The sequence below is a fragment of the Diadema antillarum genome, unplaced genomic scaffold (assembly GCF_040938485.1).
Source record: "Diadema antillarum isolate AM-2024a unplaced genomic scaffold, OU_Dant_1.0 seq00000292_RagTag, whole genome shotgun sequence".
In the NCBI taxonomy this organism is placed as follows: Eukaryota; Metazoa; Echinodermata; class Echinoidea; order Diadematoida; family Diadematidae; genus Diadema; species Diadema antillarum.
Genome location: NW_027271318.1, coordinates 774,794 through 797,729, shown reverse-complemented (window position 1 = coordinate 797,729; position 22,936 = coordinate 774,794). Strand labels below are relative to the sequence as shown.

At 38.1% G+C, this 22,936-nt stretch overlaps 1 protein-coding gene across 1 annotated transcript; it reads right to left on the bottom strand.

Annotated features, from left to right (window-relative positions):
* Window positions 1-1,317: 1,317 nt before the first annotated feature.
* LOC139730115 (prostaglandin reductase 1-like) lies at window positions 1,318-18,895 on the bottom strand. Its single transcript, XM_071641018.1, has 9 exons — window positions 18,787-18,895; window positions 17,368-17,413; window positions 16,675-16,731; window positions 7,958-8,122; window positions 6,289-6,406; window positions 4,249-4,404; window positions 3,567-3,672; window positions 2,069-2,187; window positions 1,318-1,428 (listed from the first exon to the last, which is right to left on the bottom strand). Exons 1-9 carry the CDS (start codon window positions 18,893-18,895, stop codon window positions 1,318-1,320), a joined length of 987 nt encoding a protein of 328 aa, XP_071497119.1.
* Window positions 18,896-22,936: the final 4,041 nt, after the last annotated feature.

The window sequence follows — 22,936 nt, the reverse complement described above, 5'->3', positions numbered from 1 at the left end:
GAAAGTGCTAGATTTCACTTCTCCCACCATATCTCGAAAGTGGCTTATATTAAGGTGTCATCATGAAACTTGGTAATTATCTTTGCATGTTTTACCTGACAGTGATTCTCTTGGGAATTTAGGGTCATTATAGGTCAAAGGTCAAGGGACAAAGGCCAGGTTAAAATGCTAAAAATTTTCTTATTTAATACTGAAATTACACTTTTTCTCCTTACTTTGAAAATTACGTAATGCATAAACTTATCAAAGGGTCAGAAGTCAAGGAAAAATCTTCAAATTCCCAAATACGTGCACTCCTTACCAATATAGCTATTCATCCAGTTATGTAGTTCAAGGAAAGTGAACCTTCAACACATTTGTGACAAGTCTGTCATTTTAATATTTTACCAATTATGTGAAACTATCATCACACATTGCCAAGACATTGTACTATTAGGAGAATCATGCATCATGGCGGAGGCATACCAATCGCCATAGCGACATTTCTAGTTTATTATGGTAATACGTTTGTAAAGGTTGCAATGACAAAAGTTTATTTTCATTCATGTATTATGACCTGCCTTAACTTCTCATTACATTGTTTGTATATCCTTTGTCCGATCTATGTAAAAGGCAAATGTTTCAAAACAAAATGAATGTTTGTATTTCAGCTGTTTGCTCTCCCCATACTTTTTACATTGCAGGTAACTTCTGCACCCAACATCTGCCCATCTACATCTCCCCCTGCTGGTAGAGGATACATAATAGTTTATGCGTTAGACACAGATTTAATGATTTCAGTCCCAATAATTTGTACATTTACACATTTGCATTTGTTTTCACATGCATGAATATTCCACAGAATGAACACACGAAAGTTGGAACATTATTGCCTGATTATGATTAAGACACAGTAATACAATAAGTTCCTGTACAAAAGACAATTAGGCGTCCAATGAGAGATTAACTTTCTTAAAAGAAGCAAATACAACTTAACAGATTCAAAAAAATCTTAAAGTAGTGACATATTAATCAAGATATGAAATATGGAAAGAAACAAATTAAAGTCTGAGCAATCAAGTGAATCTTACTCATTTTGACGGGACAAACTTTAAAAAGGGAATAATTTTAGTATGGGTACATGTATTCAAATTTCAAAGCATCATTGAGTACATGTATATAAAAGCATATCACAGTACGCTAAAGAAGATTTTTGAAGTGCAGACTGCATTCGTTACACCTATTACTGAAGAAAGAATAATGAAAATATACATCTGCAGTGACAAAAATTATCTTCTTAGAGTTTTTCGCCAAATCATGAGGCAGCAGCTGGCCGTTCTAGACCTTGATGATCGCTTTCCCCGTGTTTGCCCCGGTGAAGAGCTCGGTGAAAGCTGTAAACATGTTTTCAAATCCTTCGGTGACGTGCTCCCTTACTTTGATCTTTCCCTGCATGGTTAGAGGTACAACAGAAGAAACAAGGAACGCGATAAATAAAACTATGGTTGCTCAGTTGCCAACCTCTCTTCTGTACACAGACTAAAGAAAATGTCTCTGTAGGATACTATTAATACATACTTATAATTTGTCATCCGCAAATGACATCAAACGATCGTGTTCGTCATCCAATCATCTCAGTATAATGGCAAAGAATATGAAATGGAAATGTCTTCAATAACAATTGTTTTTATCTCATTTACAGAACTACGGTTGTTATGCTAAGATGTAAACATTTCACCTCAGATCAATGATACTTTGTTGGAGACTGATTTTCAAAGGTGCGTGAGCTGATAATTATAATGTAGGCCCATTGTGATGTCAAAAATCGCAAGAACAAGCAAGGAATCCATGCAGGCGCTCTTGATTTCACGAACTGGTAAACGCAAGACTTATAGTTATCAACCTATGAATGTATTGCCATCTTGTAAATGAGTTACTGCAAGTTATAGCACCACCTGCCGGGATAGTATGAACCGCACATAATAGATTGCAAACTTCGCATTAATTAAGCGAAAAGCGCAGCCAAGAATCCGCAAATTATTAAAAGGCTAATACATAGTATTATGTCGGCACAAAATACAGTACTTACTTCGGCAACCCACTTGGTCAGATCTGCAAGACCCTCGGGGAAACGCCCAGCATAAGTTGAATTCATGAATCCCTGCATCTTCAGCTCAGAGAATAACATCCTTCCGAAGATTGGAGCCGCTGGATAAACAAATACATAAAACGCCTGAAATGTGCGTCACAAAGTTAGTCATACGGTATATCAGATGAGAGACAATGAGTGTGTTTATGAAAGCTTGGTAGAAAGCGTGATGAGAGGTAGAGAGCGCATATGACAGGGAGTCAGGAAGAGGAAGGAATTCAAAGATGAAAGAAATGTGCTTTTGGGCATGTTCCTCTTTATTTATTTTTTTTAATAAAAAACAGTCGAAGAACAACATCCCGTTGGCAGAAAATGCGCTGCAGATATCTAGCAGAATACACATGTATACAGCACGGCGCAGCGCTGTTGTAACTGTATACAGAAAGACATCATAACAAACACATAAAAAAGACACCTTCCTCCACAGTGTTTGCTACTTCTAACTTTTTAACCCTTTCAGCGAAAATGAGTCAAATGTGCACTAATTTTGCACACAAACCTATATGAACAGCCAATGAATGTGGCACACAGAAGGTTAGCCTTGTAACGAATCATTATTTAGACAAAAAAGTCGAAAACAACTCTGAACCTTCATAATTCATATACGTGACATTCTTGCCTTAGTATAGTTATTCAACATCTAGAAGTCACAATATTATAACGTATATCATAATTGAATGTTCTAGTTTTTCAAAGAGAGGAAGAGAAAGAGAGAGAGAGAGAGAGAGAGAGAAGGAGAGGATACATGTACTTGGAAAACAGATGGTCGTTAACATGTATTTCGGGGAAATAAAGATCTTCGAACTGCCTTTTTGTCTTTTCTTCATGTCAAACATAGGCCCAGTTATAATTACATGTACTGCACTCTACTACACTCTTTTTCCTATCGTCTTATTTATACCCCAATCTTTATTTTCAACTCAATGTAGAACCCATTTATGGAAAGGCCCTATTATCATGTTCATTTAAGTATGATTTTAAGGAAGGGGCTGGAGAGTTCTTTCTTCTCTAGCACTCTTTGTGTGGATCCAAGTATAGGGTATCCTTCTCCTTCTCTCTCCATTTGTAGTTGCATTAGGTCAGTTGTAAGTTATAATGGGTCTAGGGCAATTACCCCCTGGACAAGGACCCCTGACTCTTCCCCTGACCCTAACCCTAATCCTAATCCAGAACCTTATCCTAACCCTAACCCAAACTCTAACCCTAAACCTAACCCTAACCCTATAAATTTTATACTCTAACGTTATCACTGACCAGTATCTATAGCTGGGGGGGGGGGGGGGGGGTAATGATAATTGTCCAAGGGAGATAATTGCCCTGATAATGTGTCTTTGTTTTAATTCTGTCATTGCCAGTGTAAAACAGATACGCTGCACGTATGTCACTTATATAACAGAACGCAATTCCAATTGTCCTGAGAGGTTATAGTTGAGCTCACTCTTCGCAGGGTTGTCAGTGTTGTATGTCGAAATGGAGCCGCAGCATGATATTCGGCCGTATTTTCGCATGTTCATGATGGCAGTAGTGGCAAATTCACCTCCAACCTGACGTATCAAGGGAATGAAAAAGCATTGTCATTAAAATGTGATTATGTTATGTGATTACCATTATTTTGGTAACGAATAAGGAATGGAAGTTAATTCTTTGTAACCCTACGTTGACTTGCACAAACGTTTTGTGATGTGAAGCACAAGACATTGTAAGGAATAGAAGAATATACTTACAGATATGCAAGACATGTCGTTTTTCTTTTGCTAATTTTCTTCTAAAAGTACTCTGTATTAGCTAAATACAGATATTATTGCTGGAAGGGTGACGGAAGACGTCACACCGTAACAGTCTTCTTCTCCACTTTGATTTTGATGCAAGGGATTGTTTTGATATTGACTTTAATCTGATCTGAAATCAACTAATTAAGTGTCACAATAATGAATCGCGGCCGCGTTATAAACATAAGACTACAATTCGCTGTCATTATTAGGATAGCAAGATTTAAAAAAAGAGACAGAAAAGAGGTCTCTTGTTGATTTCATGATTTTGAAGAAGGTTTCCAGTCACCTGCTTGCCAGTTGTTGATACCGTGCCATGATTCTCGTTAGTAAAGCTCTGCAGATACTTACGTTGTCGAAGTAGATGTCGATCCCGTCTGGAGCCAGTTCCTTGAGCTTGGCGTCGAGGTCCGTGGTCTTCTTGTAGTTGAACGCCTCGTCGAAGCCGATCTCCTTGAGGTACTTCACTTTTTCATCGGAACCAGCGGAGCCAATGACACGGCATCCCTTTGACGAGTGTACGAAAGTGAGAGAGAGAGAGAGAGAGAGAGAGAGAGAGGGGGGGGGGGGGGGGGGGAGCGGGGAGGAGGGAGAGCGGGTATAGGAGGAGGGAGGGGAAGTGATACGTGTATGATTATTTAAACAAGAAATCCGGTCCATAAATAGGTTAATTTGTCTGCTAAAAAAGAGTAAAATTTTGCGAGTTCAATAATAAGAATTTGACTGAAATCGGGTGAAAAGTAAGGAAGTTATGACATAAGTTTTGCTTATTTCTGCAAAACAGTTCCAGTACAGTAGATATTAATATGCAAATGAGTGAGCTAACCATGTCATACCCTCCACAATTTCCATTAATCGTTATACAAAAAAAAAAGACGAAAATTCGATGTTTCTTTCATTGAAGTCTGAAACATGACGTTATTCCTGGTTGAATAACTTCCGAATAGTGATCAGTTAGACATACGAGGATTTGAGCCTCGGACATAATTGCGTTTGAAAGAAAAACTGGAAATGTCAAAATTCTATGTATATTAACTATCAAATGGTAAGTTGTGAGGGAATGACATGCTCACTTTGCCATATCCATATTCATATTGACTATTCAAGAACTGTTTCCCTAAAAAAAACCACGAAATTTCAAAATGTCATAATTTCCTTATTTTTCACCCGATTTTGATAAAAATTATACCGTTGAACTCGCAATATTTTGCTCTTTCTTATCAGACTAACTTATATTTGGACTGGATTTCCCCTTTAAGTTGGCTTGTTGCAGTAAGAGCGTGTGTCACCATTTATGAATGAGTAGTTATGATTTGGCGATGCTTTGACAAACTTTCCCAAACTCCATTAACGATTTGAAGCATAATGCGGAAGAGGTCTGATATGGACTAAGACTGAAATCACTTCCAGGAAAAGAAAAGTGGACACAACGGGAATCTCAGAGTCGATAGTACAGGTTACAAAAATATTTTTGCCAGAACTAAGCAGTAATGGTGATCAGCTGTAATGGTGATCAGTGGTCACCACCATCACACATCAGAGTTTATTTTCCCCTGCTACCTTCGCAGCAGAATTTGTATTGTTACGAATCTAGTACGTCCCTACCTTTTCCTCGGGCTGGCCATCTTTTCAAGCAATGCTTACAATGGCGGCCCTCTGCATTATCGCTTCTTAAATATAATATTGTTATTGTAATCCCTGCTGCATAGACATGCATACTGTAATACTATATCATTAATTTCCTTTTATATCGTTGTTTATGCAAGTCAAACGACTCTGTTTCAAATATACTTTGTATGTTTCCCATGTTCATGATTATGTATTTTTTAATATTGAGTTGCAGAAAATAAAGTATCTATCAAACAAAAAAAAATTATCAGCTGTAGTATATACTGCTACATGTATACACTGCTAAATAACAACTACTCGTATACTATAGTATAGGAGTAGTAGGTTGTTTTTGTCGTTGTTGTTGTTGCGAAGTAGTCCATAGTTTTGGCACGATTTCTCATGAGAAAAGGACACACTGATGAAAACAAAACACTGTTGCTGCTTTTTAGATAAAAATAGAAACAGAGCTGTATTGAAGAGTGTCTGATCTAATTCAGATCAGGTCAGTAGTCTTAATGATTGATCAATTTTGCAGTCACGCTAGAAATTAATGTTTGGCTGTCTATGCGGCGGCCGTTCATTTTAGTTACTGCGGTCAGATTATTGATCCTATGAATCCCTTGCGACAGCAGTTGTTCAATTAGCATCAGGACTCTTGGTGAATTCGCGACAATACAACCCGGTCAAAGTGAACACTATGGCTGATTCTATGAACAGTTTAGAAGATTATCATTTTGGTTTTGCCGCTGATTCTTAATTATTAACGTTGTATCAAGGTACCTTAATCTTGGCAATCTGCCCCACGACACTGCCCACTGCTCCGGCGGCTCCACTAACAAGAACTATCTCCCCCTCCTTTGGCGTACAGATGTCAAGGAATCCGACGTAAGCCGTCAATCTGCGACGGGAAAGGAACATTGACGGCATAATTTCGAATAATCAACGATTAAGATACATCATTTTTTTTTTCAAAGCACGTATCACGGTACCTCAGAACAACAAACACGAATGTAGCTGAAAGGAAATCTATTCAACAAAGAATAAAAGCACATTTATATAATTACAATCTAAAAAGGAAAAACAAATAACCGCAGAATTGCCAGAGAATTCGGTTTGCAGATGGGGGGGGGGGGGGGGAGGGGTGCCTGGACATCACCAGTTTGAGCAGTAGGATGTTCTTAAACCATTTGCACCCCTCCTTTTTTTAAGGCAGGCCATCCCCATATGAAACACAAAGCAAGGCAAAGCAAAATGTTCTGAGGTCATTACAAAACTTTAATTCGTTTAGAGTTTACGACTCCCACTTTAATGTGCGGAAAGGCATTGTCTGTGGATATATCAAACTGAAACGAAAAAAAAATCACTAAAAAAGAACATGTTGACGTTTTGGGTTAAACGCAGGTCATCTTATTTATCCATTCAATAAATTCTCTCACTTTAATACTTGTACGCCAAAGTTGATTTTTGCTCTCTCGCAAACAATTCCTCCTGTTCATCCAAGTAAGAACACATACCAAATACAAAATTAATGATACCATATGATTTGGAATAAGATACTCTTTCAAAATATAAGTAACATTTCATTTATGTCTGGTTTTCGAAAGAACTTGAATACACCTCGTTGAAACTGCAAAAAAAAAAAGAGAGAAAAAAAGAATTTATCATTCGTTTCTTAATCCCAAACTTAGGAACTTATTATAGAAAATGGACTGTTCATTTAAAAAAATGTAAAAATTGACATGAGTTAACCCCGGTGACCTATTTTTGAGTCCTCACATAAAATCGAAACCTGCGAATTTTAGTTCTTTTTGTGATGCATGGTCACATGTCTCGTGACGTGCACCCGTTTAAACAGAATGCCAGAACAAATTAGATCACATAACACAATTTCTGCGCTAACGACGGACCTTGAAGAATTTATAATTACCTGGGTAAAGAATAAGGGTCTAGAATTTATTGTCGGATAAAGGTTACAGCTTGTTATTCCGAAGGTTCGTTAATCCGAAAATGAAACAAAGCTCTTTATTTCGGAGGCTCGCGTTACGGACCCTATATCATTTCGGATCAACGAACCTTCGGAATAACGAACCCTATTTCATTTTCCGATAAACGAGTCTTCGGAATAGAGAACCCTATTTCATTTTCGGATTAACGAACCTTCGGAATACGAACAGCACCCGAGTTGTACAGCCCACGAGTCATACAGCTCACAAGTCACACAGCCCATGAGTTATACAGCTCACGAGCCATACATTAATAGTTCGACACTAAGCTAACAAGGCCCACGAGACCGACACATTAAGCCCCGTGTTGTGTCTGTCGAACTCGTGGGCTGTCTTTACCCAGTGTCGAACTCATGGGCTGGGGACTCGTGGGTGTCGGTCTAGAGTGGGATGACCCCGTTTAAAAAGCCTTGGGGAAAAAAAAAAAAACAAATACAAATTCTTACCCAGGCATGCCGATAGTTCCCAAAGCGTACGAGCGAGGCACATTCGGCGGTAAAGTCGGCATTTCATTGAGTCGTTTGCCGTCATTAACAGTGTGGGTGGACCAACCGAGGAAACCTTTCACCCACGTACCTACCGGGAACTTGTCATTGCGACTCTTGGTTACCCTGAATAGAGGCGAAATGAACAGTTACATATACTTATCTATGCCAGGGAGTCAATAATGTGCACATAATATTATTTCACACACATCAGATGCACAGGAAGTTTACATGGGACGCAGTGAGTTAAAATCCTTATCACAGCACACATCAGTCACAGATCGGCTGTCTTTTTTTTTCCTTTAACGGAACACTCTATTCACAAACACACGCATACACGCACATACACAAGGTAGGTAACTGCTGCTTTGCTCCGTTTGCAACAAAGCCTATAGAAAGTTTGGCTGAGAAACGAGCCGTCAGTACGTATTTTACAACCTTTGAACGGAGTTAAGCTGGAAAAATCCATGAAAATTGCGTAGCCTTGTACTTGATTTCCAAACAGAAAGCACATTGAATATTTCATGATGAATGTATTCTGCAGAACAGTTCTGTATTTTTTTTCAATGTTAATACACAGCGATTCAGTGGAAATCGTGGTGTGGGAATGATGTCCCACTTTGTAGAATAACAGCACTTTTTAAAAACTTAAACGTGAGTCCTAGCATTTTGTAGTAAACGCTATTGTGATAGCGGTCAAAGTAAAGGTCAAAAATGTGTGTAAACAGCGCAGGTTATCTGCTCACGAGGAATATGGGTTATGACCAGTATTGAATGCCCTGTTATGCTGATTCGAATGCTAACAAAAAGAATGAATTTTATTTATTCTTTTTAAGGACGTTCCTCAGTTAAAGTGAAGTCCATGTCATTTTCTTCAAACTTTCCATACAGTAACTTTGACCCATCCGAAGCCCAAATAGTAAATAAAACCACAGTCATGTTCATGGGCTTGTTTTTCTTCTACGGGACTTCGAAGAACACGACAATCTGCCGTCCAGTACCAAAATGACAGCGTTACAGGATCAAGACCATGACTGGCAACAAAATCTGCAATGACAAACTTAAATCCCCATAATCCTTTCAAAATCCACGTTATTTTCTCCAAATTTGCAAGAATTGCAGTGAAAGGTACCCAAAATGAGGAAAAGGTTTTAAAGTTAGGGTTTACACTCTCATTCTTGAGCTAGCAGCGCCCCCATGCGATATTATCATTGTAACACCCCAAGATCTGGTCAAGAACCTATATGCAGGGATGCCCTGACAGGGTGAGTTCTTAAATCTATGCTGTACGTTCAAAACCCATATCATTTTCACGAAACGTGACCATTTTAATTGTAGAAGAAGGCTTACTAATTCCAGAAAAACGATAAAAATTGAGGGTTCATGTGCTCGTTTATGTGCTAGCAGTGCCACCATGCGACATAATTATGTCATGTAAGACCCCGAAATTGCTGGGATGCCCTGACAGGGTGGCATGAGATTCATGCATCATAGGATATCCCTGCATTGTTTCTCGACCAGATTTGGGGGTCTTACGATGATTTCTGTAGCAAGGAGGCGCTGCTAGCACAAAAGCGAACACACGAACCCCCCATTTTTACAATTGTTCTGCATTAAGTAACCCTTCTTCTACAAATTGATCAAGTTTTATGAAAATGACATGGGTTTTGAATGTACAGCATGACATTCATGAAGCCCACCTAATCAGGGCACCCACGATAGGTTTATAACATGGGGGTGCTGTCAGCACAAAAACTAGCACAGGAACCCCCAATTTTTATTGTTTTTTCTGGAATAAGTAAGCCTTCTTCTACAACTTGGTAAAGTTTCGTGAAAATGACATGGGTTTTGAATGTACAGCATATAAAGGTTTTATGAACCTTGTCCTTTCGTTCACCTCTTAGATATAACACAAAATGTCACTGACAAGGATTTGAGAGATTTCGGTGTTTTCTGCCGCGTGAGGGCGCTGCTTGCTCAAGAATGAGAGTGTAAACCCTAACTTTACAACCTTTTCCTGGTTTTGAGTACCCTTTTCTGCAAATTTGGAGAAAATAACGTGGATTTTGAAAGAATTATGGGTGTTTAAGTTTGTTATTGCAGATTTTGTTGCAAGTCATGGTCCTGGGCCCCGTTGCAAGAAAGTTGCAATCAATTGCAAATAATTGCTAATTTTGAAACAACCATTCTGATTGGCTCAGGGTCTGCCCTATTAAGAAGACATGCATGCAACAATGATTTTGATTGGCCAGTGACAATCAGTTGCAAGTTGCGTTTAAACGCAAAGTTTCTTGCAACGGGGCCCAAGATCCTGTAACGGCATCATTTTGGTACAGGACGGCAGATTAGTCATATTCTTCAAAGTCCCGTAGAAGAAAAACAAGCACATGGACCTATGGTTTTATTTACATAATTATTTGGGCTTAGGATGGGTCAAAGTTAGGGTGTGGAAAGTTTGAAGAAAATGACATGGACTTCACTTTAACTGAGGAACGTCCTTAAGTGTTTGCACAGGGGCAGTAACTTAGTATTTGCCAGGTCCGATCTGTCTGTACACAATGAGTGTTGAGCTAAGAGGGTTTAGGTCGGGTCATATTGTCTCTTCATTTCCAAGGATGTATCAACTGAATTTTAATAACTGCTTTTTCTTACTCATGTGAATAGTTGCGTATTTTACAGTCTTTTTTTTTCTTCCAATTTTTATTACACCATACAATTACTACTTATGCACAATTTCATGGAATCTAATTTTATTGAAGCAAAATTTTCATCTCCTCCCCCACCCGCTCCTCCAGTTTTAAAGGGGAAGGCTAGTAACTGATCAGTGGGAATCAGTGGAAATGCTGGGAGATGATTGTTCCAATTAATCCTCATTGGATTCATTCAAGAGTTCATTGTATATCTATTGTTGTGTGAAAATGATTTGCTTCAGAACGGTCTCAGATTAATGCTCCGTCACTGACCAGGGACGCTAACCTGGAAGCATTAAACTGCACATTACTTGAATATGAGACCATTCTGAAGCAAATCATGTTCACATAACAATAGATATACAATGAACTCTTGAATGAATCCCATAAGGATTGAAACAATCATCTCCAAGCATTTCCACTGATTCCCACTGATCAGTTACTAGCCTTCCCCTTTAACGCCAAGAATTTCTACACCATTACACGTTCAGTAGGCGTCGTGCATTTGAATGTCGTGATGTAGGGTACCGACCTACTTTGCGTATATTGTGGTCAACTGAAAGTACCTATGTTCCTGGACGCATTAAATGTTCACGCAAGTCACCATGGTGCCTCGTTTCTAACGGGAGTATTATTCACGGGATAATTCAATGATTCGTGTTGTACCATCCTGACCATAACGAGTAGGCCCTACATATAAAAGTATATTGTAAACCACATACATATCGATGATCGATGACCTGGAGATACTTCCTTCTTGGGATGTCTAGAAAATATTCTTCAGCTACTTCACTCTAGCCTACAATGCTTTTATTTGTTTTTCTTTTACCCCTGATTTAATTTCGCTTGTTTATTTATCTATTTATTTATTTTGAATCAAAGATGGAACTTTGGTTAATTCTTCATACGGTCAACAGCATACGCACTTTCAGTATGTTTTTTTTTTCGGTGTCTTTCTATATTTGGTGTACATTTTCTGTGTTTATTTTCAAATTTTGCTGCCAAGGGGTTACCGGACGATTTTACTGGCATGTTCAGAAAAAAAAAACCCAATTTGATTCTTAATCATCCTACCCGCCAAAGCGACGCATTTTACCATCCATGTACTCGAACAATTTTCGCTAAAAGAGCGATTATGACCAGTATACAGGCCCCAGATACTGGAATGGCCTCTACCCGAAATAACAAGCTGCTCGTCTTTATATGCATTTAAACGCAAATTAAAAATTGTCTTATATTAAATGGGTTAGTCAAATATACCGGTTAGTGATTGGCTAAACAGAGTCATGTGATGGAGGTCCATTCGTTATGTTCGCCCATGGGCGAACATTCTTGGCAATGTTCTCCCATGGGGAAACATTTTCAAGTTACGTAACAAAATGACAGAAGGCCTAATAAAAAAGACCGCGCGCGCACAGTGAATTTGGCTCTGCGCGAGTGAGCTATTGTGTTGTGCTGCATGCTGGTGGTAGTAGACTTGCTAAGGGGGTAAACGCTGCATTTTTTAGTACAAATGTCCTACTTGGCACAGATGTTCCCTAGGGCAATTGAAAATTTTTCATCTAAAGAGACAATCTGTATCTATGCAAATAAGCCTTAATTTGCATAATTTATGCAAAACACATATAAGAATTATTAAAAAATATATGTGCATCCAGCGGAAATACCTAATTTGGCAAAAAATTTCTATTGAGTAAGTGAAAACAATTCCTGCAAAAATTGATTTCATACTTATTTAAATTAACATAAAATTTGCATAACTACGCAAGTTATTGTGCAAAAATCTGCATTTTTGAGACAATTTCTAAACTATTAAGTACTGGATCTTTGTACTTGCAGTACAAAGTTTGAACCTGGGATGGATGTTCCTTGGGTCAAAAGTAAATGATTCATCTGAAGAGACAAATTGTCTCTATGAAAGCAACCTTTTATTTGCATATGCATATTATCAATACCTACACATCTGCAGATAATCAGGACAAACAATAAGCCTTAAGGTGACAATGTCTTAAATCGCTTTGAACTTAATATCCAAAAAGCTAATAGAATGAGACAATATTCTCACAACAACACTTTTCAGTTGCTTAAATTGTTTCCATATTGTTAAATTAACTTAGGCATTTTAAGCATAAATTATGTAAATAAGTACACCAGACGTGAAATTTCAAAACATATTGATCTTTGAAATGATTTTTGCTAGCAACTTTCCCTCATTGCATAAATGCTTTGCTGGGTGGAAAAAACAACAATCGATAGTGACACTCTTTAAATATGATTATGCAAATCTAACAGTAGAGCCTACATATGAAAAGATGCAAATTGGAACAATATTGCTTATAAAAGGACTGTGTTTCCCTTGCAAACAGTACACAACTGAGGTCATGGTATAGAAAATCATTACAAAAAATACTGTGAAATTGTGAATTCTAATTTTCATTGTATTTTTCTAGGCAATCAAGCGAATAAGAGGCTTTTTACATCAAACTGATTGTGCAAATTATGTGGATGCAAGGGTAGCTGCACACAATTTGGTCATTAAGAACTTACAAGCTTGAGTTAGAAACAAAGTCTGTTTCTGGAAAAAAATGTTAACTCAGTATACTCAATTTCAACCATAAATCAAAGCAGAAATACTATGTTCACAGCCATAAAAGAGTTATTTCGATGGCTTTTACAATTACTAGGATGTGATTTGTCAGCAGATCGTCACAGGCTACTTTTTACGTGAATCGTAAATGTCATATTCTCCCTGGTTGTGACTGTTTTCCCTTGGGAAAATGTAACTCCCTGGCGGTCCAAAGAATGTTATATTCCACCACATATCAGCTTTGATTATGACCTACATGATCTAGAAGCTTTTTCCAAAAAATAATTATGTTAACTGGTTTAGTGTAAAGATGTCAGAGGTTAAATTAAAAGAAATACACAGGAAAAAATGTAAAAGGTATAAAGAATGTCAGAGGTTATACACGTGTGCATCAAAATTAACTTCCATGCGACCCATTACATTAAATGTAATGACGGTGATGACTAAACCATGTCACTGAATTTCATGTCCTTTCCTACTTATCAAGAGGAAACAAAAACACTCGAGAGGCGAGGGCTTAACGTTTTTTTTCGATAATAAACAAAGGTATCACTGTCAGGTAGAACATGCACAATTAATATGTACTATAAGTTTCATGATCTCACCTTGATTCACATTCAAGATATGAAAGAAAAAGTGAAATATAGCACTTTTATCAGAGCTTTGACATTTTGGCAGGAAATTTCCCAGAGAATATCCATTAGATAATACATGTATATATGAAGTTTCAAGAGAAATCCTACAAGCATTGCAAAAACATGAGGGAAATAGTGAAATTTTGAGGGCCCAATTGACTTTGATCTTTGACCCCTGTCCTTTGACAAATGACCTCTAAATTCCCTACAAAATTCATGCCAGTACCAAGTTCCATGAAGACACCTTGAACCATTTGCGAGATACATAGAAAAAAAGTGAAATTTAAACTCTTTCACCTGAACTTTGACCTTTGACCTCTTGACCTGAAATTCTCTGGAGAATCTTATTTTGGTAGTACATTGTATGCAGTCGGTAAGTTTGAAGAAAGTACCTTCAGACGCTGCATAGATATGGGGAAAACAATTAAATTTTAGCATTGACCTTGAAATTTTTTACCTTTGATCTCTTGCTGATTTTACTCAAAAACTGCTTAATCACTTGCCCCATCATACGTCATCTTTGGACCAGGTTTGGTGAAATTTGCATAGTCTATAGTCTTGAGTTATTGCGTAAACTGATACAATTTCTTAAGGCGACCTTGACCATTGACTTCTGGTACATTCGGGTATTAATATGCATAAGATGCTAATTAGGTGGTATTTGCATAGACAAATAGTCTTTTGATATTGCAAACCATTTCCTTTTGACTAAAGGAAATGCATACTACTTCCGTAGTTTCGATTATAAAATGCAGTTCTTTGACTGTAAGAAAACTTTAAAAATAATGTTTTTACTTTACTTTCTTTAGTAATTATGTAAATTAGCCGGTAATGATGGTTCAATAAATTCAATTTCTTTTCTCATTTTGTTTCATAAAGTGTTTCTAACGGGTTAAATCTATGTAGGATGAGATTTAAGGGAGTTTCTTTAAAGCTTCATTAAGGCTTTTTGTTTGTTCTGATTATCTATCGATGTGTAGGTATTGATATGCATATTATGCAAATAACAGGTTGTTTGCATAGAGACAGTTTCTCTTCAGATGAATCATTTACTCTTGACCCAAGGAACATCCATCCCAGGTTCAAACTTTGTACTACAAGATCCAGTGCTTAATAGTTGAGAAATTCTTTGAAAAATGCAGATTTTTGCACAATAACTTGCATGATTATGCAAATTTTATATTTATATAGGTATGAAATCAATTTTTGCAGGAATTGTTTCCACATACTCTATAGAATATTTTTTTACTAAATTAGGTACTTCCGCTGGATGCACATATATTTTTAAATAATTGTTATATGTATTTTTGCAATAAATTATTGCATAGATACAGATTGTCTCTTTCAATTCCAATTGTATAGAGGAACATGTGTGCCAAATAGGACATTTGTACTATAAAATGCAGCGATCACCCCTTTTTTCGCCCTTAGCAAGCCTACTATGGTTGCATGCAAAGATCGTACACTGAATCTCTACGATCTTTTGGTGGGGGTTGACGTATTTGACTAACCCATATAATAATGCTGCCTTTTGTTGCTGGGAACATGTACCAAACGTTCCACCCTCAGGATTTGAAATGCTATTTCGGGAGGCTATAAGTCCCTCGACTTCGTCTCGGGACTAACCTCCCTCAAGAGCATTTCAAACCCTTCAGGTGAAACATTCGGTCTGTTAGCTCCCCCGCCAGTCATCATCTATATCAGGGGCGGATCCAGGGAGAACCGCAACCGGGGCGCACCCCCCCCCTTATTTTTTGTTGAAACAAAAGAAATAAAAAGGAAAAAAATGGGGGGAGGGGTGCGTGCGCCTCCCCTATAATTTTGTAAACGCGCCCCCTCTTTACGAAATTCCTGGATCTGCCCCTGTCACTGATGTAATATTGTGGTATGCAAACCTTCTTTTCAACGCGCTATTGCAGAGTGCCTAATCTGGGCCTTGCGTCACCAGTTCCGCACTCTCCATGCAACCTCGTCTCTTCCTCCCTCTCTCCCTCTCCCTCTCTCTCTCTCTCTCTCTCTCTCTCTCTCTCTCTCTCTCTCATTGTCTACCCAGAGCTTGACGCCAGGCACCAAAAATGGCTCAATAACATGCCACTTATTTCATTCCTTTCATCACAATAGACATAGGGCCTACCCCGCTTCTCTTATTTGGTACTATTAAATCGCCTGGTCTAAACTTCTATCCGTTTTATCCGTTCTCTTTTTCACAAACACCGATTACTGGGGGCTTACAGCGAAACAAGCTAGCTTTCATGTAGGTCCCGTCATACTTCTCTTTGTACAACTCCATTTCGATTTCGGCCAGTTATCATTACAATTACTGTGTTATTTTCATGTATATTATGTATGTATATATTGTTTGTTTTTGTACATTGTTGACAAGGTAAAATAACTTGTGCTATCATTTCTGATGTAATATTCATAAATGAGGAGTATGAGATAAATGAATTGAATTAAATTGAAATAAACATAATAATATATACATGATAGGAAAAGAACGGTACAAAGCATAATATACTGCTACTAATTTTCCAGCGTGTATCAATGAATTTGTAAAACATAAATCATTGTCATAATCTTCTCCAAAATGGGGACTTTTTATCCGAGAAAGTTGGAAAGTGACCAAGTATACATGGTCCCAAAAGAAACTGGGGGCTGGGCGGCGCTCCATTTGAAGCTATCGTGATTGATTGATGTTTATGGATGCTTTCCGTTGAACCAGGGAGGTGGGAAGGTGAACACAAGTATAGATTCTTGAACACATACCTTGCCACTTGTTCTCCAGTCATCACCATGCCTTCTGCAAGTATCCTGTTGTAAGGTCTGAAAAGAGAGAGGTTAGATCATATTTAGCAGCGCACGTCTTAAACAGAAGGGAAGTGCCTTCAGCTGGATGTGATGATTATTGGTTGTTCATAATGGTCAGATTTATTTTCCCCTCATACACTTCTTCTCGTTGTAGCATCAATTTCATCTATATCAATATCTATATCAAAATCAATATCAATACCAATACCAATATCAATACCAATATCAATATCAATATCAAAATCAACATCAATATCAATATCAATGTCAATATCAATATCAATATCAATATCAATATCAATATCAATTGTCTTTTGAGATCCCTTTCAACATTGCTAATGGTAGACGTGTAGTATACTGTTTGTCCAGCTATAGAAAGAAAAGATGCGGAGCCATTATCATGCACACGCAGTGGGATCAGAAGTACAAGATTCTCGTTTGAAAACGTGTATGTACTCGTCGTAAAAGGCTAAATAGCAAATTGAAATGTTTGGGAGGTCATGAACAATGATTGTAATCATGCAACAACAACGACCACAAAATGGTAGTAATAAGATCTGATTGTGAATGCCATGCACTTGTATTATCTTTCACTTTTGTATCTTTTGAAAAGGAAAACAAGTGAAGTAATTTGACAACTGTTCATAATACCTCATGTATGGATCCACGGTGAGAAACTCCGCTTCCACGAGTACCTCTGTTCGAACACGTGCATAAAAAAAATAATAGACGAAGACTTTATAAATACATATATAGGCCAATAAAGATACATATACCGTGATTTTTACGCATATGCCTATCCAGAATATAGACTACTTTGAGATCCAGAATACACTACTTTGAGATGCACAACCTTATATACTCAAATCAGTTGCACGGCCAGTACCAATATTCATCTGATATAAAACAGCTGTCAAAGTCAGGGAGATTTTAATAAGGAAGAATTAGGAAGATCTTTATATGCTATATACTGTATATGCTATTCGATGAGGGGAAAAAAATGATACCTGCGTCAAAACAGGGAGATTTTGATGTTTCTTATTGTCTAGACATGAAGAAATTTTCAGGAAGCATCCTGCAGAATTAGGGAGACTAATTGAAAGCCATGCGGTCGAAAAAAGTTGCATTGAAATATAAGGAGAAGAAATCCGCTGCAGTCAGCCCCATTTCACACATTCCTGTATCGGTGTTCAATACGAGCGCATAATAATTTATGGTTAACCAGCGATGCATTTATTTTTCATCATTTTCATTATTATTATCTATAAGATATATTTCATTATTGTAATCTTTCCTCAATACACTTGAAGCTATCCGTGTAGCGATTTGTTATTCCTGAGAACTTCAGGTATATTCTTTCTATCCACTCAAAATTAATGATGAAATTTTAAGTACTGCGTGAATTTGTCTAACAAGGAAGAAGAACTCACAAAAATATGCAAATTACACCGAAAAGAATTATTAAGAGTACTAGTAGATGCATGCATACACCATAGGCCTATAAAGTGAAATTCCCGCCATTTCATGTAAGTATATATATATATATATATATAGTCAATCTAACGGATGCTGAGCGGACAAAGCGAATGAGCAGCGAATGCCCAACATATTATGCAAAGCGATACTGCGGCAATCACGTGACTGATCTCAGCTGACACACACTCGTCTTCACCAAATCATTTTGAGCAGTGACAGTGTCATTTCATGACTTCGTGGACCGGGTGGTGCCGACTCAGGACGGGGGCAATGCCCTGGGGATACACCCCAAACCCCATTTCATGTAAGTATATATATATATATATATATATATATATATATATATATATATATACATATAATATATTATATATAAGGTGAAGTAAAGATGCCTGAAAAAGAAATTGTACTGTAAATCCTTAATACAAAGTACCAAAAATCAAAAAAAAAAATCCAGTTCTGAAAACTTCCCCAAATACAATACATAAAACAAAACAACACATAACTAATTATCTCTGACAATTATGCCAATGTGTTTGCATGAATTACGAAGAGTTGTCTCTCCTTTTCTAGCACCTCCCTGCATGGTTTTACCTCCATCTTGAAGGGCTGGTATATTGAATTCCTCGAGTCGCACATCACTCTCCTTCGGGAAACCATCGAAATATTTCACCAGGACCCATCTTTTTCCTTTTCGAGACATTCTGCGTTGATATCAACTTGTCTTCACGTGTATAAAAGCGTGTAAATTAAATCTGTTCGACTGGCCTTACTTGTGAAAATCACGGAGAGAACAGTTTCGTGACTCGTCCGAGTCAAGCTTCTTCAGCTCTGTCTGGCTGGCGAGCATTCACCCGTGGAGGGCGAATGGACGCCCCCAAAAAGTTCCCTCACCATGTCTTTTGTTAGTCACAATTTGATCACACAAGCATGCACAAATTTATATGCTGAGTCGAGAGGAAGGTGCATTCCAACGTTTTTTTGTTAAACATCTGGCCTTGTCACACGTATATAGCGTATAAATCAGCGGATGTCTATAGCGGATGGGCAAAATTTGGCAAAGTCCAGATACGCTCGAATACGCAAGCAAAATGTGGTTTTCGAACGTTCGCTTATGCTAACCGTGTTACGATCGGATAAAGCAACTAATGAAATCGAATGCGTACAGTCAATCCAACGGATGCTGAGCGGACAAAGCGAATGAGCAGCGAATGCCCAACATAATAATTATGCAAAGCGATACTGCGGCAATCACGTGACTGATCTCAGCTGACACACACTCGTCTTCACCAAATCATTTTGAGCAGTGACAGTGTCAAGTTATGTTGTGACTGTGAAAATGGCCTTAAAAGAAGGAAGCAGAAGTCCCCACCAAGTACTTCTGATGTCACTACCCTCGACACTGTCCTCAAGATCCCCCTATTAAAGTGCACTTCCTTCTGATGATCATCACGTTGACTATGATGTTTGTAGTCAGCATCCTCTGTTGCGTCTGGTGCCTCCAACTGGAGTCGAACTTTCACAATTCCCAATTTCCATGCAAAAATCCAAGCTCAAGATATTTTTTAATGTCCCAAGTCAGAAAAATAACGCGCTATTTTGAAACATCGAGCTGATGTGAAAACGCCTAGCGCTAATTTCGAAACATCGGGCTGATGTGACAACGCCCTAGGCGCTTTCACATCAACCCGATGTTTCGAAATAGCGCGCTATTTTTCTGACTTGGGAAATATAAGAAAATTATCTCGAGCTTGGATTTTTATCGGGCTGATGTAAAAACGCCTTGTGAAAACGACTCGAGAAATTAGCACGATGCATCCCATCATGCCTAGCGTGTGTGACCCGATCGATCGAGGCAAACTGCACACAAATCATGAGGAATTTTTGAGAGGGCACACACACCGTTTACAGATGCTGTTTGCACATACTCAGCTGTCGAATTAGCTCGAAAAAAATGCGGGCTAATTCTCTTCGGGCTTAGGGCGTTTTCACATCAGCCCGATGTTTAGAAATAGCGCGTTATATTTTCTGAATTGGGAAATTGGAAAATATCTCGAGCTTGGATTTTTATCGGGCTGATGTGAAAACAGCTAGTATCAAATAGCGCGCTACTATCCCGCTATTTCAGAAATTTCCCGAGTTGGACTCGAGAAATTTTCTCGATCAGAGCGATACAGTTAGCGCGTTAATTTGTGTTCACATTATCAAATAGCGCGCTATACAAATTTCGCTATCGGGAAAATTTCCCAAATCAGAAAATAGCGCGGTATTTCGAAACATCGGGCTAATGTGAAAACGCCTTTAAGTCGGAATCGATGAAATCGCTTCTGATTGCCCTTTGGAGGCCAACAAAGGTCTCAATTGCGCCCTTATAGTCGGTTGTCCATCTCCCTCTGTACACGGATAAGCTTATAGGCGTTTTCACATCAGCCCGATAAAATCCAAGCTCGAGATATTTTTTAATTTCCCAAGTCAGAAAATAGCGCGCTATTTCGAAACATCGGGCTGATGTGAAAACGCCTAATTAGTCCATTATGGGCCAAGACCCGAAAAATGGGTTATTGGTACCACCTGAGGTGGCAAAACCTTTTCGGTATCATGTTGTTTGTCGGACATAGATACGCTTATCAAGCTATGATAGCATTTCCAAATGAGTAGCTTAGTCATAATAAATGAATTTTTAACCAATTTGGTCTCGTTTGTATATCCCTATACTTCTGAATCGAAACTAGCCGCTATACAAAGACGAGCACTGCCTTCTGTGTGTCCGCAGGTGTTCTGTTGTAAATGCGGTGCGCTTAGTCTTTATTGAAGGCAGCGAATGGAATATCCAAAGGGTTATGATGTCCACAGCTGTCACGCGGTGCGCTTAGTCTTTATCTAGAACAAATGAACCGTTATCATATCTAAAGTTTCTAATAAAAGGGATTATCTATACTGTTTTTATACCACCCTCTCAACAAATACATCAGTTTTAAACAAAAATCACTCTGTTCATTTACAACATTATCAATTATAATGTATTGTAGTGTACCGGTACATTGTTTTTGCATAATCTTTCATTGTTGGATGGAAATAAAGCGACATTGGCGTGGTTTTAGCGTTTTCATCGTAGCGTTTTTACCGGAAAATGATAAATGATTGACAAATACCGTAAAATTCACGAGGAATTGCTTTGTTGTTGTTGTTGTTGTTTTTAGATAAAGGGATATACAGTGGCGTATCTAGGGGGGGGGGGGGGGGCAAGGGGGCACGTGCCCCGGGCGCCACTCCTTGGGGCGCAAAAAACGAAAAAAACGAAAAAAAAAAACGAAAAAAAAAACGAAGAAGAAGAAGAAAAAAGAAAAAAGAAAAGAAGAAGAAGAAGAAGAAAAAAAAAACTCGCCCCGAAGGGCGGGGGGGGGGGCAGAAAACCAAATCAAACAAGATAAGAACAAAACATGATGATGACGCGGACAAAATGACAATGTTTATTGTGTTCACACAAGAATTCCATGTTCTGTCAGCTGAAATACAAAAATTTTCGGCTCGCTCGCTGCGTTCGCTCGCCAAAATTCATATAAATAAAGAAGGTTAGAACAAAACGTGATGATGACGCGGACAAAATGGCAATGCCTATTGTGTTCACACATGTCATTTTATATTCAGCAGGCAAAATGTTTCACGGAGCAGCGGCTGCAATTTCTTTCGCTCTGAAGCGATCGCCAATTGGATCAAAAGAAGGCGCCAACGGTTTAAAACATACGGGGGGGGGGGGGCGCAAAAAAAAATCAAGCAAGATTAGAACAAAACGTAATGATGACGCGGAAATATGCAAATTTCGGCTCACTCGCTCGTACAATTTAGAGTATTTTTTTCAAGTCCACAGTTTGTTGGTATAAATCGTTATCTATAAGGCCGTCACTATATCTTGATTAGGATTGTAAGATTAAATAAGCAAGAATTCAATGTTTTGTAAGCTGCATTACAAAAAAAAAATCGGCTCGCTCGCTGCGCTCGCTCGCCAAAATTTATCAAAAAAAAAAAAAAAGAGAGAAGAAGATAAGAACAAAGCGTGACGATGACGCGCACAAAATGACAATGTCTATTGTGTTTACACATGTCATTTTATATTTAGCAGGATAAATGTTACACGGAGCAGCGGCTGCAATTTCATTCGTTCTGAAGCGATCGCCGATTGGATCAAGAGAGGACGCCAACGGTCTCGAACATAATTATGGGAGGGGGGCGCAAAAAAAAATCAGAAAAGATAAGAACAAAACGTAATGATGACGCGGAAATATACAAATTTCGGCTCACTCGCTCGTACTAATTTAGAGTACTAGTATTGTAAGTCCTCAGTTTGTTGGTATACAAATCGTTATCTATAAGGTCGTCACTATAATTTATCTTGATTAGAATTGTAAGATTTGATAAGCAAAAAATGACAAGAATTCCATGTGTTGTAAGCTGAAATACAAAAATTTTCGGCTCGCTCGCTGCGCTCGCTCGCCAAAATTTATCCAAAAAAAAAAAGAAAAAAGAGATAAGAACAAAACGTGATGATCACGTGGAAATATACAAATTTGGGCTAACTCGCGCGTACTAATTTAGAGTACTTTTTAAATTTCTCATGCAGTTTTTTGGTATGAATCGTTATAAGGCCGTCACTATATCTTGATTGGAATTGTTAGATTTGATTAGCAAAAAATGACAAGAATTCCATGTTTTGTAAGCTGAAATACCAAAATTTTCGGCTCGCTCG

Coding starts and splice junctions, on each gene's coding strand:
- LOC139730115 (XM_071641018.1), bottom strand. CDS start 18,895: ATGTCTCGAAAAGGAAAAAGATGGGTCCTGGTGAAATATTTCGATGGT. Junction 4,405..6,288: donor GGCAGATTGCCAAGATTAAG/GTACCTTGATAC, acceptor CACTCGTCAAAG/GGATGCCGTGTCATTGGCTC. Junction 3,673..4,248: donor TCGACATCTACTTCGACAAC/GTAAGTATCTGC, acceptor TTGATACGTCAG/GTTGGAGGTGAATTTGCCAC.